Genomic DNA, 17426 nt, shown 5'->3' with positions numbered 1-17426 from the left:
TTTACTGGTGATTTGCTGTTTCCTGTCTAGAAATGAAAAACTTAAGTTTGGCACAGACAGAAAAAAAAAAGTTTGTTCCAAGAAATAATGCTCCATCAAACTAGAATCCACAACAGAAAATGTGATAACGGATACTTCTTTTATTCAGCAAAGTATCTTTATATTTTCTCATCATTCACAACACAAAACAGTTTTTTTATATGTACACACCACTTCAAGTCTCAAAATAAAAAAAAGATCATGTAAGCACAGAAAGAAAACTTGCACAAAACATTAATTCTGTTTTATTTTTTTTTTCAGTTTTTTTTTTTTGCCATATCATGCTGGTTTATCCATGTAAAAAGAAGTATTAGTATGCGTTCTTTTACGGTTGTTCTCCTTTGGTGAAGAGAACATGGAGGAAGGTATGGAGGAACAAGAGACTTCCTTTTGGATATGCATGTAAAGATTATAAGTCAGTTACATCTCTGAGGAGACAAACTGAACTTAATGAAACATGTGGAAAAAAAAATTAACTAGTCTCACAAAAATGTTTTCCAATGACAACGAACACTTGGTCTTGGAAATGTAGATCATAGAGAGGATTGTAGCACATTAATTATTGTTACCATGGGTTAATATACATTTGTGCAACTCCTCACTTCTTCTGCAACAGAAGTGGAAAAACACAAAAATCATCCACAGTCAACGGGAAATATGCCGATAAACCATAACAAACCTATGAAGGAGCATAGGGGTGAAGGAGAAGTAGATTAGAGGATGATTTCTTTCTTTTTTGTTTCTAATTTAAAGAATAAAGTGGAAGTTTTAAATAAACCCCTCTGGTCTAGTAAATCTAGCTGCCAACCTATGTAAACCCATGGAATGTGTTAGTATGTGAAGTAAGTTCCCATTAAAGTCTAAATCCAACAATACGACCCCTGATGGCACCACTGTTCGGCTTCCTAATGCCAAGGTGTGCTGGGAACTCACCATATGGTAAAAACTTTCTGGATCTATAAGATCATTTCAGTGATCATGTATACAGCATAATCTGATATCCTTTATCAGATAATGGCAGTTATCTAATTATGAGAAATTTGACCAGCACACCTAGATTTCTCCCCAGTACGCACATCTCTGTGGTTTATGGTTTATTTAGTTCTCTTTTTGTTCTCTTTTTATGTGCAAAAATTGTGGCTTCTGTCTTTTTAACGGAGTTTGTCAAAAAGTCAGAAGCGACAGTTTCAACACGAGCGGAACACAAAAAAAATCAGGATGGTGCATTCACCTTAGCAGCTAATGCTAAGACCATGGCCCCTAGCATTAGCAGCTAATGCTAAGACCATGGCCCCTAGAATTAGCAGCTAATGCTAAGACCATGGCCCCTAGAATTAGCAGCTAATGCTAAGACCATGGCCCCTAGCATTAGCAGCTAATGCTAAGACCATGGCCCCTAGCATTAGCAGCTAATGCTAAGACCATGGCCCCTAGCATTAGCAGCTAATGCTAAGACCATGGCCCCTAGAATTAGCAGCTAATGCTAAGACCATGGCCCCTAGCATTAGCAGCTAATGCTAAGACCATGGCCCCTAGCATTAGCAGCTAATGCTAAGACCATGGCCCCTAGAATTAGCAGCTAATGCTAAGACCATGGCCCCTAGCATTAGCAGCTAATGCTAAGACCATGGCCCCTAGAATTAGCAGCTAATGCTAAGACCATGGCCCCTAGCATTAGCAGCTAATGCTAAGACCATGGCCCCTAGCATTAGCAGCTAATGCTAAGACCATGGCCCCTAGCATTAGCAGCTAATGCTAAGACCATGGCCCCTAGAATTAGCAGCTAATGCTAAGACCATGGCCCCTAGCATTAGCAGCTAATGCTAAGACCATGGCCCCTAGCATTAGCAGCTAATGCTAAGACCATGGCCCCTAGAATTAGCAGCTAATGCTAAGACCATGGCCCCTAGCATTAGCAGCTAATGCTAAGACCATGGCCCCTAGCATTAGCAGCTAATGCTAAGACCATGGCCCCTAGAATTAGCAGCTAATGCTAAGACCATGGCCCCTAGCATTAGCAGCTAATGCTAAGACCATGGCCCCTAGAATTAGCAGCTAATGCTAAGACCATGGCCCCTAGCATTAGCAGCTAATGCTAAGACCATGGCCCCTAGCATTAGCAGCTAATGCTAAGACCATGGCCCCTAGCATTAGCAGCTAATGCTAAGACCATGGCCCCTAGAATTAGCAGCTAATGCTAAGACCATGGCCCCTAGCATTAGCAGCTAATGCTAAGACCATGGCCCCTAGCATTAGCAGCTAATGCTAAGACCATGGCCCCTAGAATTAGCAGCTAATGCTAAGACCATGGCCCCTAGCATTAGCAGCTAATGCTAAGACCATGGCCCCTAGCATTAGCAGCTAATGCTAAGACCATGGCCCCTAGCATTAGCAGCTAATGCTAAGACCATGGCCCCTAGAATTAGCAGCTAATGCTAAGACCATGGCCCCTAGCATTAGCAGCTAATGCTAAGACCATGGCCCCTAGCATTAGCAGCTAATGCTAAGACCATGGCCCCTAGAATTAGCAGCTAATGCTAAGACCATGGCCCCTAGCATTAGCAGCTAATGCTAAGACCATGGCTCCACCAATGTTTTGAAAATAATAGGAAGTGACAATAGACTTAGAGCATGTAGACTAAGTTTTCCTTTAGTATTATTTCTTTGAAATGCAAGTAGATTCTTCAGATCTGAATATTACATTTATATGATTACTCCCAGTTGTCAGATTTAGATTTTCATGTAAACAGGCTCATTGTGTGTAATCCAGGTATTCTGTAGAATGTCGAGGCAATGGAGACAATGTGCTTTAGGCTACATATTTTTACAAGGCATTGCATAAAATACGTAGACATTATAAAGAATGACAAGGACTATTAAACCCTAAACCCCAATCCCTAACCCAGAGCCATATGGTCCCTTCTCTGTGCTTCCATGTGGGATATCGACCCCAGCACCACTGGTGTCACTAATCTATATTCTGCCTTTTCCTCTACGCCCAGACATTCTATACAACACCAGATCTCACACGTCCTCTGCTCCCTGGTGAAGACCTTTTGCTACGACAATTCTGAAATATTATACAGTAATATGTTGTAATATGAAAATTATTTTTATTTTCACATCATGTTAAAGGGCCAAACAAAGACTTCAGATTAAAATAAAATTTAAATTTTCCATCCATTATTTGTAGGGTCACACACCTTCAGGATCAAACAAACGGATCAGATGTCTTGCTGCATCTTGTGGTATCGCATATCTGCCTTTACTGCACACAGGCAGAACCATCAATGCAACCACATCTTCTAAGTTTGGCACTGGTACTATCCCCACAACATGTTCATGTGGCAAAACAGAATTTCCTTGTTTCTTAAACCCACTAAATGACTCATTGCCAGCTCGCTGATGCAAACTCAGACATATTGTAGGTTTAAGTATTAATTTGCAACTAATCTTGAAATGTTTCATTATTCTATTTGATTGTGTTCCCAAGAGTCTGACTCTACTCTCAAATCTGAAAAAAGAGAAAGAACTTCCTCTTGTTCTTCAAGCGAATCTAATACTCCGTCATAAGAACCTGGTTTATCGTTGAAGTTAAATGATCTAATGGACTCGAGGCAGAGCTCCAGTTTCATTTTGGAAATCAATGGAAACAATCACACTCACCACGCCATCTTTGTTACAAGCTGCAAGATCTTTGCACGCAAAGCTGAGCTTATTCTTTGTAAGACCGCATCCATTACATGGAAATTAACACGCCAACTCTTGTGGACAACCCAACCGCCACACTGTCAGCACACTAACTGTAATCCCTGGATTACTTTTCACTCGTTGCTACATGTTTGATCTCTGGTCCGCAACTGCAGACCAAGCAACAGTGGACCCCTCTGCTGCTGTCATTATTACATTAATTATGATTCATAAACTGTATTATGTACCAATTTCTGGGTGTTTTGCACGAGTGGATCAGTTTACCAGAGTTGTGCAACCGCCCCGCCTCCACTGGAAAAACAGAACTGACTCTTTACAGCATCAGGAGTGGAGCAAAGAGCAGCCAGAGGCTGAGCGAACAGAGGGAGAAGGAAGGAGGATGGATGAAGATGAGGTGAGAGGGAAGAAGAGCCATGGTGGAGCTGGGGGTCCGTAAGGTTGGCTGACCTGTCTCGTTCAGGTGGTGGTGGGGTTGGAACAGAGGCTTGGGCCCTTGCGTGATTTCAGCTCAGGGCTCGGACTCAGGGCGACCGTGGCTCCGGCCGGGCTCATTTCTCTCTGTAGTACAACAGGTACATCTTCAGGGGCTCGGGCAGCGGCAGGCCCAGGATCCTCTCTCTCAGTACGTTCACGGCTGGCTGGGGTCGGAGCAGCTCCCCGGTTTCCTTCTCCTCTTCTTCCCCCTCCTGCTCCTCCTCTTCCTCCTCCTCCTCCACCGTCTCCTCTTCTTCCACCAGCTCCCGTCCGGCTCCTCTCCTGGCTCTCCTGCTCCCTCTCATCTGCCGCCTCCCCTCCCTTTCTCCCGCCGCCTCCTCGTCCTCCATCCGTCCCTCCTGGTTGTTGTTGCTGTCCAGGGGAGAGGGGCCGATCCCGCTGCTGGCCACCACCTGCCGGGTGGCCAGCACGAGGGCGTTGCAGTGGCGGCGGTGGACTCGCCGGCGCTTGAAGCGAGGACCGTACTTATGGAGCCCTGCCACCGCCAGGCCTCTGCCCACGCTGAAGGAGGAACCTCGGCCACGCGAGTGGCTGTCTCCACTGTCTGTGGTCACCCTGAGGGTGTGGCGGATGCAGATACGAGCCAGTTCCTGGAGAGTCCGGACCTCGTACTTGGCTGCAAGCATGCACAAAACAAAGTGTTAAAGAAACGGAGGAAAAAAGTCAACAAAAGCCATAAGAGATCCAAAAAAGGACTCACGTAGTGGGACTGTCTTGGGTTTACCATTTGTGCTGTATTTGGGCAGCACCAGGGGGGCAAAGGACACGGAGATGATCTTTTTAGTCTCCCAGCTGTTCAGGCCGGTACGGGTGATCTTAGTCAACTGCAGAACATACAACACAATTAATCCTGTCATTCTTCATCTGATTTCTCCCTCTTTTTGTTTTTGTCATTTTATTTTGAAACATTTAAGTCAGTGGTTCTCAAACTGGGGGGGGCGGCACATGGGACGTGGTGGCAGTAATGCTCCAGTTTGTTTAAGAAGAAGAAGAAGAAGAAGAAGGAGGAGGAGGTGGTAACTGGGACGAAATAAGACAGATATCCTGCTCTTGGTTTAACAGTAAATGTGTTTATTACATAGTTACACGTTATATAGTTATGTAAGTTATATATATATATATATATATATATGTATATATATATATATACACACATACATATATATATATATATATATATATATATATATATATATATTTATATATTGTGCTGGGCAACAATTAAAATTTTTAATCGGGATTAACTGCATTGTTACACGCAAAATGTCTCTTTCCTTTAAAAGAAGGCCAACGGCTTTATAAAGAAAATGCAGTAAATTGTGGTTTACTAACATCAGGGGTCTCCAACCTGCGACTCTGGACCTTCCACAATGCCTTTAAATACGTGGCTAAAATATTTTTTTAAATCTATCTTTCTTGTCATTAGGTTGGAAACCAGGGACTTTTTTTTCCTTTCTTTTACATCATTTTCCACAAATATCTACATTCCTTAGCAGAAAGTCAGAAAGTCTGTCTATCCTCTTTTTTTATAAAGGTTTTATGTTTTTCTTCATTTTAAAACCTAAAAACAGAAATAAAAATGTGGTTCTTTAAAAATAACAAACATCCTATGGTGGCTCTTCATGAAAATATATATTAAGTTTCCTTTTTGAAAAGTCTGGTAACATCTGCGTCTCTAAAGTAGTTTTATTTAGCTGGCTGAGGGAAAAATGTCTCTTTGGATTGGAAAGGCTGCAGAAACCTGAACTAAACACATAAACAGGTTTAGCAGCAGTTTTCTCTTTAAACAGCAACAGTTAAAATATTTCTTCATATATAAAACCACATATTTATGAGAAAGAAGGATGAAATGTTCAGGATTTACTAACTAAAAGGTAAAAAGTCAGCAGGATGAATTTAAAGCTGTGAAGCTGCTTCCTTCTAAACACAGAAGGAACAATATGTGATGAATATCAGCATCAGGTGAACAGACAGAAAGCAGGATGAGAATCTCACAGCTTCTAGATGGTGAGGAGAGAGAAATATTCACAATATGCACAATAACTTCCATCCATGCACCTTCACTGCTTCATTATCCACATTTCTGGATATAAATTCTCTAAACTTTCATTCTTAGCTTGACTGTTTAGCTTCACCTCTGCACCTGCAGCCTCCGCTACCGGGAGTTAAGGGTTAACATCTGGTTTCCGGGTGTAGCGTCAGGTCTGTAGATGTAACTATAAACATGTGTGGTATCCACAGAAAGTCCAGAATCTCAGCTACCAGCTCAGTAAAACCATTTCTATCACCAACAAACACAGTTAAGACAACAAATTATTTAAAGAGCAGCTACACAAAGTCTGAAAAATATGTAAACACAAATGATGTCTCCCCGTGTCCACCCCACGGCATGAACACAAACAAACGGCTCCTCTACTGAAAGCTCACATCTCACAGATTCCACAGCTGGAAGTTTCATCTTAATATGACCAAGATTCACCGAACCAGAGGCAGAAGAAGACCCGATTTATGCTGCACGTTTGTATTAGTCAGAAAACATGTCTTACCTTTGCTGTCTGGCATAAATTAAAGCTGTGTTTATTTAAAAAAATAAATAAAAAGTTTCTCGTTGTCTTTTGGGAGCAGTTTCCTGTCCAACAATCCCGATGTTCTGCCATCTGCATTTAGACAAAGAGAAACGTCGGTTCTTCTTCTTCTTTCTTAAGTTCCAGACGGAAAACGTGTCTTCATGTTAATAAAGCCGCTCTCTCCTGGTTACATCTTCACCGCCGCAGCAGGGAAGGAGACATGGACGCCATGTTTCTGTCATCAAAGCCGGCGGCCAGAAAAAAAAAATACAAAAAAAAACAAAAAACCAAAAAAACATTAACGCGCAATTAAAAATATTAATGGTGTTAATTAAGCGTTGCGTTAACGTGCCCAGCACTAATGTGTGTGTGTGTGTGTGGGAAACTGGGGAACTTCTGAAACCTGCAGGACAGTGGCCTTCTAGGACCAGCATTGATGACCCCTGATGACCCCCTGTAAGCAAACGACTACTTTCCATTAACTGGCTTGGAATAAACTCATTTTCACACATACAAAGCTGGAAGCAGCTTCATGAGTAAAGTCAGGACGGATTCTCAGTGGATGTGGGTCAGGACAGAGTCAGGGGCAGAATGTCTTCAGGCTCTGATTAGAGCCTAAACACAACCAATACTAAATATTTACAGTGTGTTTCTCAGAATCTGAAAATACAAAAGGTGTTTTTACCTGCAACGCACACACAAGCGAAGCAGGGGAATTATACAGTCTGTAGTGCAAACCATCACGATAGCAGCAGGATGAAAGGGTTAAAAACGTGATTGTTTTTAACATGTAGCGGCCTGCAGCAGATTCACATGCTCAGTCTGGATTTAAACTGCAGCAGAAACAGAGATTAAAGTTCTTCGTTGTGATATCACCTTTGGAATAAGACGTTTTGGGGAGTTTTGTGGGAATTTTAGAATGACCAAATCCAGGTCATGATGGTGATACCGGCTTTAGTTCAAGATGGACCAGTGCCTTTAACATGAAACACGCAGAAGACCCACCTTTTCCTCAAGAGGCATGACCAGGATGCCCCCCACCTTCAGCAGGTTCTTCATGTAGTCCTCGTGTTCTTTCTGCACCCCAGCCCCACAGTACACCCGGTCATACTGTCGGCTCTCCAGAGGGATGTCCAGGCAGTTCCCCACCACAAAGGAAGGCTCGCAGAACTCAAACCTGAGGAGAGACGCAAGAGGAAGGTTTGTAGATGTACAAGGAGCAGAATGTGACCAAGATGTCTGAGACTTACTTGTCAAAGCTGTCGCTGGTTTTGATGAAGGTGTCTAACTTCTGGTAGGCGTACTCCATCACGTCTGCGTGTAACTCAATCCCATGATTCACACCAAACGGTCCTGGAATTTCATGTAGAAGACAATTCAAAGTGCTTTACATAAAACATTAAAAGCATCATAGCGGGATGCAGGAAGCAATAACAAGAGCATTAAAAACAACCTTTAAAAGAAATTAAATTAAAACAGGAAGAAAAAAGCTAAAATAAAACAGATAAAAGCCAGAAATAAAGCTCCAGTGTGGGGAAATGACAGCTGTTCTGATAAAAGGCAGCAAATAGAAAAGTTTTAACCTTGATGTAAAACTGCTGAGTCAGCAGACCTGCAGGTTTCTGGGATTTGTTCCACATGTGAGGAGCATTAAGCTGAACGCTGCCTCTCCACGTTTAGTTCTGACTCTGGGAACAGAAAGTAGACCTGACCCTGATGACCTGAGGGATCTGGTTGCTTCATAACCAACCAGAAGATCCTGACTGGATTCTGGTCCCAAACCATTCAGGTCTTTGTAAACTAACAGCAGGAAGCCAGTGTAAAGATCTGAGGACTGGAGTTCTAGGATCTACTTTCTTGGTCTTAGCGAGGACTGGAGTTCTAGGATCTACTTTCCTGGTCTTAGCGAGGACTGGAGTTCTAGGATCTACTTTCCTGGTCTTAGTGAGGACCGAAGTTCTAGGATCTACTTTCCTGGTCTTAGGGAGGACTGGAGTTCTAGGATCTACTTTTCTGGTCTTAGTGAGGACTGGAGTTCTAGTATCTACTTTCCTGGTCTTAGTGAGGACTGGAGTTCTAGGATCTACGTTCCTGGTCTTAGTGAGAACTGGAGTTCTAGGTTCTAGTCTCCTGGTCTTAGTGAGGACTGGAGTTCTAGGATCTACTTTCCTGGTCTTAAAGGTCCCATATTATGCAAAATTCACTTTTTAATGGTTTTGGAACAGTCATACTGGTCCCCCCGCATGTGTAGGAGACCCGTAAGTGTGAAACTCTTTCAGGCGCTCTCTCTCCCCCCTGCTCCACCTCTAGGGAAGTAAGCGCTGAAATGAGCTTGTTTGAAAGCGTGTACGTTATGACGTCATAAGGGACAATAACCACTCCCCACAGAGCGATGGACCCGCCTACCGGCTCTCAAAGCCCGCCCTCTAAAAATCACCTAGCGCCCAGTGTTTTTCCCTCTTCGGCAACCCTCGTTAGCGGACATGGCTAAGCGACAGAAGCACTGTTCTGTTTGTGGCTGCATAAATGAACACGAAAACGTTTTTTTACTTCCATCCACTGAACCCACGAGGACTGAGTGGATTAATTTTATTTTTGGAGGAAATGTACCCGGAAAACTTCCAAAGGTTTTGCATGTCTGTGGCCAGCATTTCAAAGAGGACTGTTTCCACAACATGGGGGCATGGAAAGCAGGCTTCGCCGACCGTTTGAAGCTGAAGCCAGGTTCAATACCAACTGTCCGTGACACAGCTGGAGAGGTAAGAGCAGTACTGTTAGTCTTCTTGCTCGAACTTCTTCAGGAATGGGTTCCGGTGTTCCGGCGTTTGTTTATCCTTCACTACGCTGTAATCAGCGTCTAGTAACCGCTAAGGCCTAACCTGTCAATCACCTCATGACGGGCGATGCGATGGGCGGAGCCAACAGCTGAGCTGCTCCACCAGGGTTCCGCCCACCATAAACGGCACATTTCTGAAGCTGCTAAAAAGAGGGAGGTGAAGAGAAGCCGCTGCACTCAAACTGAGGGTCGATTTGTCCATACCATGGCGGAAATATTTCATTTAGATATTAATGAATGGTCTCAGATTGGGAATAAAGTGTATAATATGGGACCTTTAAGGAGTACTGGAGTTCTAGTATCTACTTTTCTGGTCTTAGTGAGGACCAAAGTTCTAGGACTGGAGTTCTAGGATCTTCTTTTCTGGTCTTAGTGAGGACTGGAGTTCTAGGTTCTAGTCTCCTGGTCTTAGTGAGGACTGGAGTTCTAGGATCTACTTTCCTGGTCTTAGCGAGGACTGGAGTTCTAGGTTCTAGTCTCCTGGTCTTAGTGAGGACTGGAGTTCTAGGATCTACGTTCCTGGTCTTAGTGAGAACTGGAGTTCTAGGTTCTAGTCTCCTGGTCTTAGTGCGGACTGGAGTTCTAGGATCTACTTTCCTGGTCTTAGCGAGGACTGGAGTTCTAGGTTCTAGTCTCCTGGTCTTAGTGAGGACTGGAGTTCTAGGATCTATGTTCCTGGTCTTAGTGAGAACTGCAGTTCTAGGTTCTAGTCTCCTGGTCTTAGTGAGGACTGGAGTTCCAGGATCTACTTTCCTGGTCTCAGGGAGTACTGGAGTTCTAGTATCTACTTTTCTGGTCTTAGTGAGGACTGGAGTTCTAGGATCTACTTTCCTGGTCTTAGTGAAGACTGGAGTTCTAGGTTCTAGTCTCCTGGTCTTAGTGAGGACTGGAGTTCTAGGATCTACGTTCCTGGTCTTAGTGAGAACTGGAGTTCTAGGTTCTAGTCTCCTGGTCTTAGTGAGGACTGGAGTTCTAGGATCTACTTTCCTGGTCTTAAGGAGAACTGGAGTTCTAGTATCTACTTTTCTGGTCTTAGTGAGGACCAAAGTTCTAGGACTGGAGTTCTAGGATCTTCTTTTCTGGTCTTAGTGAGGACTGGAGTTCTAGGTTCTAGTCTCCTGGTCTTAGTGAGGACTGGAGTTCTAGGATCTACGTTCCTGGTCTTAGTGAGAATTGGAGTTCTAGGTTCTAGTCTCCTGGTCTTAGTGCGGACTGGAGTTCTAGTATCTACTTTTCTGGTCTTAGTGAGGACCAAAGTTCTAGGACTGGAGTTCTAGGATCTTCTTTTCTGGTCTTAGTGAGGACTGGAGTTCTAGGTTCTAGTCTCCTGGTCTTAGTGAGGACTGGAGTTCTAGGATCTACTTTCCTGGTCTTAGCGAGGACTGGAGTTCTAGGTTCTAGTCTCCTGGTCTTAGTGAGGACTGGAGTTCCAGGATCTACTTTCCTGGTCTTAGGGAGTACTGGAGTTCTAGTATCTACTTTTCTGGTCTTAGTGCGGACTGGAGTTCTAGGATCTACTTTCCTGGTCTTAGTGGGGACCGGAGTTCTAGGATCTACTTTCCTGGTCTTAGTGAGGACCAAAGTTCTAGGACTGGAGTTCTAGGATCTTCTTTTCTGGTCTTAGTGAGGACTGGAGTTCTAGGATCTACTTTCCTGGTCTTAGTGAGTACTGGAGTTCTAGGTTCTAGTCTCCTGGTCTTAGTGAGGACTGGAGTTCGAGGATCTACTTTCCTGGTCTTAGGGAGTACTGGAGTTCTAGTATCTACTTTTCTGGTTTTAGTGAGGACTGGAGTTCTAGGATCTACTTTCCTGGTCTTAGTGAGGACTGGAGTTCTAGGATCTACTTTCCTGGTCTTAGTAAGGACCGAAGTTCTAGGATCTATTTTCCTGGTCTTAGGGAGGACTGGAGTTCTAGGATCTACTTTTCTGGTCTTAGGGAGGACTGGAGCTCTAGGATCTACTTTCCTGGTCTTAGTGAGGACCGGAGTTCTTGGATCTACTTTCCTGGTCTTAGTGAGGACTGGAGTTCTAGGATCTACTTTCCTGGTCTTAGGGAGGACTGGAGTTCTAGGATCTACTTTCTGATCTTAGTGAGGACTGGAGTTCTAGGATCTACTTTCCTGGTCTTAGTGAGGACTGGAGTTCTAGGATCTACTTTCCTGGTCTTAGCGAGGACTGGAGTTCTAGGTTCTAGTCTCCTGGTCTTAGTGAGGACTGGAGTTCTAGGATCTACGTTCCTGGTCTTAGTGAGAACTAGAGTTCTAGGTTCTAGTCTCCTGGTCTTGGTGCGGACCGGAGTTCTAGGATCTACGTTACTGGTCTTTGTAAGGACTGGGGTTCTAGGATCTATTTTCCTGGTCTTAGTGAGGACTGGAGTTCTAGGATCTACGTTCCTGGTCTTAGTGAGAACTGGAGTTCTAGGTTCTAGTCTCCTGGTCTTAGTGCGGACTGGAGTTCTAGGATCTATTTTCCTGGTCTTAGTGCGGACTGGAGTTCTAGGATCTACGTTCCTGGTCTTAGTGACGACTGGAGTTCTAGTTCTCTTTAATCTGATCCATGCAGGTGATCAGAGTCTGGATCGGACTGTAGTTTCCTGGTGGGATGGTTATGTAGATGTGTGTGTCATCAGCATAACTTTGGTAACATGTTTAGTTGTTTCCATAATGTGAGCGAGTGGCAGCATGTAGATGTTGAACAGCAGTGGTCCCAGGATGGAGCCTTGGGGAACTCCACAGGTTATTTTGGTTCAGATTTAGTTACCTATAGACACAAAGTAGTTCCTGTCTTTTAAACAGGACTCAAACCAGTTAACTGCAGAGCCAGAAAGTCCAACCCAGTTTTCCAGCCGGTCTAGTGAGACGTTCTGGTGGACTGAGTCTAATGCAGCACTGAGATCCAGCAGTACCAGGACTGAAATGTTCTCGTTATCTGTGCTCAGGCGAATGTCATTAAAGACCTGAACTAGAGCATCTCAGTGCTGTGGTGTGGCCAAAAACCTGACTGGTCGACATCAGAACAGGTATTTAGTGTCAGGAAGCTGTGTAGCTGCTGGAAGACAGTTTTTTCTAGAATCTGACCAAGAAAGGGGAGGTTTGATATCGGCCTGTAGCTGCTCATGAGGGACGAGTCCAGGTTTTTCTTTTTCAGTAGTGGCTTGATGACGGATGTTTGTAGGGTCTGAGGGAAGATGCCTGAAAGCAGAGACGTGTTTACAACCTGGAAGATATCTAAAGCCATGCATCCTGAAACATTCTTAAAAAGCAGGCTGCCAGGACATCAAGACAGCAAGTGGTGGTTTTCAGATGGACAAGGATCTCATCCTGGTTTTTAGGACTGACTGGAAAAAAGTGTGTCCTGGTGTTCATGTCTCTGAGTGGACACAGGGACATATGTCCTCCCCTGGCATGGGAGCACTGACTGCCTGGTTTTCTGAATTTAGTCAGTAAAGAAAGAATCAAACTCATTCCAGGCCCGGTTGGATAGAAGTTCTGGGTTACTGACCCAGGAGGATCAGTTAGCCTGTTAACAGTAAACAAGGCTCGAGCTTTATTGCTGTTCTTAGCAATGATGTCAGAAAGAAAGATGGTCTGAATTTCTCAGCTCCAGATCAGAAATCCTCAGTCTCTCTTTCTACATTTCATAGTGAACCTGAAGCTTTGCTTTCCACCACCTGCGTTCAGCTTTTACGGCTTCCTGTAGGTGCTCCTGATCATTCTCTGCTTTGCTTTCTTCCAGAGGCTGTCAGATGCTAAGTTGAGCAGCTGGATATCTGATCCTGTCTCATCACACAAAGCGCTTTGTGACCTTCTAATAACGCCATCAGAACTAAATTACTGCAGCTTCCACATTAACCATCACTTGTTTTTCATCTCTTCTCCAGCTGAAAAGTCACGGCTTTGAGAAGATTCATTTTTTTCTCGTTAGTTCCCCTTCAGGCTAACAAACACAGCCACAGCTGGTTGCAGGTGAGCGTCTGGTTCGGTGAGGTTCTTCTCTCACTTCCTGTCTGATACAAGACAGACAGGAAGTGAGAAAATGTAAACACGCAGATTTGTTAAAATAAATAAATCTCCAGATCCACAGCAGCATCCTGCATTTATACCTGAGCTGCATTTATCCGCAGGAAGTCAAATATGCTTGGAGGTGTGGATGAAGCTGTGTGGACATACCCAGTATGAGCCCGACCATGGTGCTGAGGTATCCTGTCCCGCTGCCCAGGTTGAGGAAAGAGAGGCCAGGCTGGAGATCCAATGCCTCCATCACCTCAGAGTAGATACATGGAGCAGACAGGTGGATGTTTCCGTGCCGCCACGCCAAGTCCTGTCCACAACAAGGTCTGAATTTAGCTGGACCCCGACCCACCGGCTGACTCCGCAGGTATTCACACTGCTCACCTTGTAAGCGTTGTCCCTGTATTCATCCAGGTAATAGTCGGCCCTGTCTATAGCTCGGAAAGCTCGCTCCACCAGGTCTGAACGGATGTAATATGCCTCCTTCAGGTTGTCAATCAAGTCGTCATTGTCCTCACCGGCACTCACAGCTCCGCCCATCCTGACTGGAGGGAAACAGAGGAGGAACTGAGCTGGAAGCGATGTGCTCCCCTTGGGTTAACGTTTTAATGCCCCGCTGCCTCAATAATCAGCACAAAGCACAATTATCACCTTTTTGAAATGAAGGTTCAGTTATTTTTAAACATCTAAATTTAGATGTTTTCTGACTTTTCAGCTGCTTTTGTGGCTTCTTTCAGTATTTTTTTCCTGATGACGTAATTATTATCATCACTGTAATTATTATTACTGACTTATTTACACCTGTTTTACCTCATTTTAAGCCTGATTTTGGTTGCTGTGTGCTTCATTTTCTTAAATGAGTATTTTTGTGAGTTTTTTGACATATTGAAGGAGTAATTTCTGATTTGGGACCCTTTCACCAAACAGTCCATGGGGCTGGCTCGGAATGTAAAGTTCCTACAGAATTACTATTTTACCATTATTTTACACTCCCTCTATTTTAGAAAGTTCAGGTCTCAGTGTTAATTATTCTTTTGCTTTCTGACATTATGTACATTTGTTCATCTCTAGTTGTCTTCAGCTCGAGCCAGGATGCCTTCGGCCATGCTGCTCCACTGGGCCTTTACAGTAATTGTTAGCTTTATTCAAAAAGAAACTTTCAGTAAAGAAATGCATTTATGACCGATTTACATTAGATAACGTTTACTCCATAAGACTGAAATAACATGTTTTGAGTTTTTTTTCTAAAATGTCAAAATCTATATTTAAATATGAAAAACGTGTCCAAATTAAAGGCGGCTAATGGTTTAAAATACATCACAATGACACTGCAGGTAAAAGTAAGCCCGCGTCAACCAAAAGAGTGTAAAATGAGGCTTTGATCTCCAACGGCGTGTGAAAAGAAACAGCAGAGGGCAGAGGGCAGGAGATGACAGGATCCGCCATCCTGAGGCCTGCAAACCACAGCAGCTGTGGATTTTAATACTTCTGCAGCTCCTGCCTTTCATGCTGCTTTCAGAGGAGTTAAAAGGAAGTTCTGAATCAAAGAAGGAACAAAAAGCTTTCTTGCATCAAAATAAAAACTAATTTTCAGAGAGGGATCCGGAGGACGATTTAGTTTCGCTGAGGAACTGACCAGAGGAGGGCGCTGCAGTTCACGCCCTGATATGTTGGGGGGGGCGCGCACTTCCTGCAAGCCACAACGTTCAACCCCCGGGATTAATTGGCTGAATCGGTGTTATGGGCAACAAGCCCACTCGATCGTTTACGTGTTTTTATGGGGTCAAATGTGAGACCAGGACTTGGAGTTCAGGCCCAGCAGGGTTCATGTAGCTCACCTGCAGCCTGCACGCGGCTACGGCGGCTGTTTGCGCCACTCCGCTGACTCAGTTACGAGGAAACACAAATACAAGCCTTGTTTACATAAAAATCTCTTCGAATAAATGGCAAAAGCATCATTTTACGTCTCTAATAGGCTGTCACGTAACTGCAAGGTCAAGTCAACCAGGAGGCAGCCGCATTGTCGCCTCGCTGGAAGAGTGAAAAACGAAGAGAAAACAGCTGCTGCGGCTGGAGAAGCACCATGAAGCCGAGGCTGCGCCTTCTCATCCGGCCTTATACCTGCTGGAAATGCCCCCGGATTCTCCTCCGCGTTGCGCTTTTCTGCTGCTCAGCCTTTTGTTGTTTGGGATCGGATCAACACACCACTGCTGGATGTAAACATTCAGCCGTCTGACGCGCTGACGTCAGACGCAGCGCACGCAGAATGCCGGTCAGTGGGGGATGGCCTACTTCCAGCCCGGCTGTGGGGCGGATGTACATAAATGTTGTAACCGTGTTAGCCATCAACGCCGCATTAAGAGCAGATTAAAGGTCTTTTCTCAGGCATGTGCATCTTAATGAAATTATGTTGTTACGTGTCTCAGCCAATCACAGCTGATCTTCTTAGTTTAGTTTTAAGCTCAGCATCTGTGCTCTGATTGGTTTGTAAATGTGACTTTGTCACTTTTAATTAGTTTGTAATTTGTTAGTTAATTGAATGGAACTGAAGTGGTTGCACTGGTGTGTGGACCTTCCTAAAGGATAACGAGTGGACTCTGGACCTGGAACCAGAGCTGGGAAGATCAGATTTGAACTGTTTAGCAAACACAACTTCAGGTAAAATGACTGTTTTCTCTTTTGATGGTAATTTATAAAACAAAACTGCCTTGGGCTTTTTTTTCATATTTGTGTTATTTCTTGTAAGTTTTGCGTCCTGCTCATGTGTCACATTTTTGAGAATTTAAGTTTGACGTTTTTCAACAACTGAGCTCAACAGTAAATGTTTTACAGAGCTGATTATTTCCCCAGAAATACTTATCGTCGAGATCTACCTTGATAGTACCGGGTCGTCCTCTTCATCAGGACCACCTTCTACTACCGGGTCGTCCTCTTCATCAGGACCACCTTCTACTACCGGGTCGTCCTCTTCATCAGGTCCACCTTCTACTACCGGGTCGTCCTCTTCATTAGCTCCACCTTCTAGTACCGGGTCGTCCTCTTCATCAGGACCACCTTCTAGTACCGGGTCGTCCTCTTCATCAGGACCACCTTCTAGTACCGGGTCGTCCTCTTCATCAGGACCTTCTACTACCGGGTCGTCCTCTTCATCAGGACCTTCTAGTACCGGGTCGTCCTCTTCATCGGGTCCACTTTCTAGTACCGGGTCATCCTCTTCATCGGGTCCACCTTCTAGTACCGGGTCTTCCTCTTCATCAGGACCGCCTTCTAGTACCGGGTCGTCCTCTTCATCGGGTCCACCTTCTAGCACCGGGTCGTCCTCTTCATCAGGACCGCCTTCTAGCACCGGGTCTTCCTCTTCATCAGGACCACCTTCTAGTACCGGGTCGTCCTCTTCATCGGGTCCACGTTCTAGTACCGGGTCGTCCTCTTCATCAGGTCCACCTTCTAGTACCGGGTCGGACCTTTTTAATCCTGGTGTGATAGATGAAGCAGGTGGTGGAAACCTTCCTCAGAGGTTTTCTCCATATTAACATGACAGCATCACACAGCTGCTGCAGGTTTGTCGGCTGCATCCATGATGAGAATCTCCCGTTCTACCACATCCCAAAGCTGCTCTACTGGACTGAGATCTGGTGGCTGTGGAGGCCGTTGGAGTCCAGTGAACTCATCGTCATGTTCTAGAAAGCAGGTGGAGATGATCTGAGCTTTGTGACATGGTGCATTATCCTGCTGGAAGTAGCATCAGAAGATGCTCCACTGTGGTCA

The 17426-nt window shown here is 44.5% G+C and overlaps 1 protein-coding gene across 1 annotated transcript; it reads right to left on the bottom strand.

The window, feature by feature from the left end:
- Positions 1–2544: 2544 nt before the first annotated feature.
- Positions 2545–15908, bottom strand: LOC121651539 (protein-L-isoaspartate O-methyltransferase domain-containing protein 2). The gene is made up of 7 exons (XM_042003814.1): positions 15780–15908; positions 14043–14203; positions 13818–13968; positions 8063–8165; positions 7818–7989; positions 4946–5069; positions 2545–4861 (listed from the first exon to the last, which is right to left on the bottom strand). Exons 2-7 carry the CDS (start codon positions 14196–14198, stop codon positions 4299–4301), a joined length of 1269 nt encoding a protein of 422 aa, XP_041859748.1. The 5' UTR covers positions 14199–14203; positions 15780–15908; the 3' UTR covers positions 2545–4298.
- Between the last annotated feature and the right edge of the window lie 1518 nt (positions 15909–17426).

This window comes from Melanotaenia boesemani, chromosome 13 (assembly GCF_017639745.1).
Source record: "Melanotaenia boesemani isolate fMelBoe1 chromosome 13, fMelBoe1.pri, whole genome shotgun sequence".
Lineage (NCBI taxonomy): Eukaryota > Metazoa > Chordata > Actinopteri > Atheriniformes > Melanotaeniidae > Melanotaenia > Melanotaenia boesemani.
The sequence above is the reverse complement of the archived record's forward strand: the minus strand, read 5'-3'. Positions and strand labels throughout refer to the sequence as shown.

Coding starts and splice junctions, on each gene's coding strand:
- LOC121651539 (XM_042003814.1), bottom strand. CDS start 14,198: ATGGGCGGAGCTGTGAGTGCCGGTGAGGACAATGACGACTTGATTGAC. Junction 13,969..14,042: donor ACAGGGACAACGCTTACAAG/GTGAGCAGTGTG, acceptor TGTTGTGGACAG/GACTTGGCGTGGCGGCACGG. Junction 5,070..7,817: donor TCATGCCTCTTGAGGAAAAG/GTGGGTCTTCTG, acceptor TATGTTCTGCAG/TTGACTAAGATCACCCGTAC.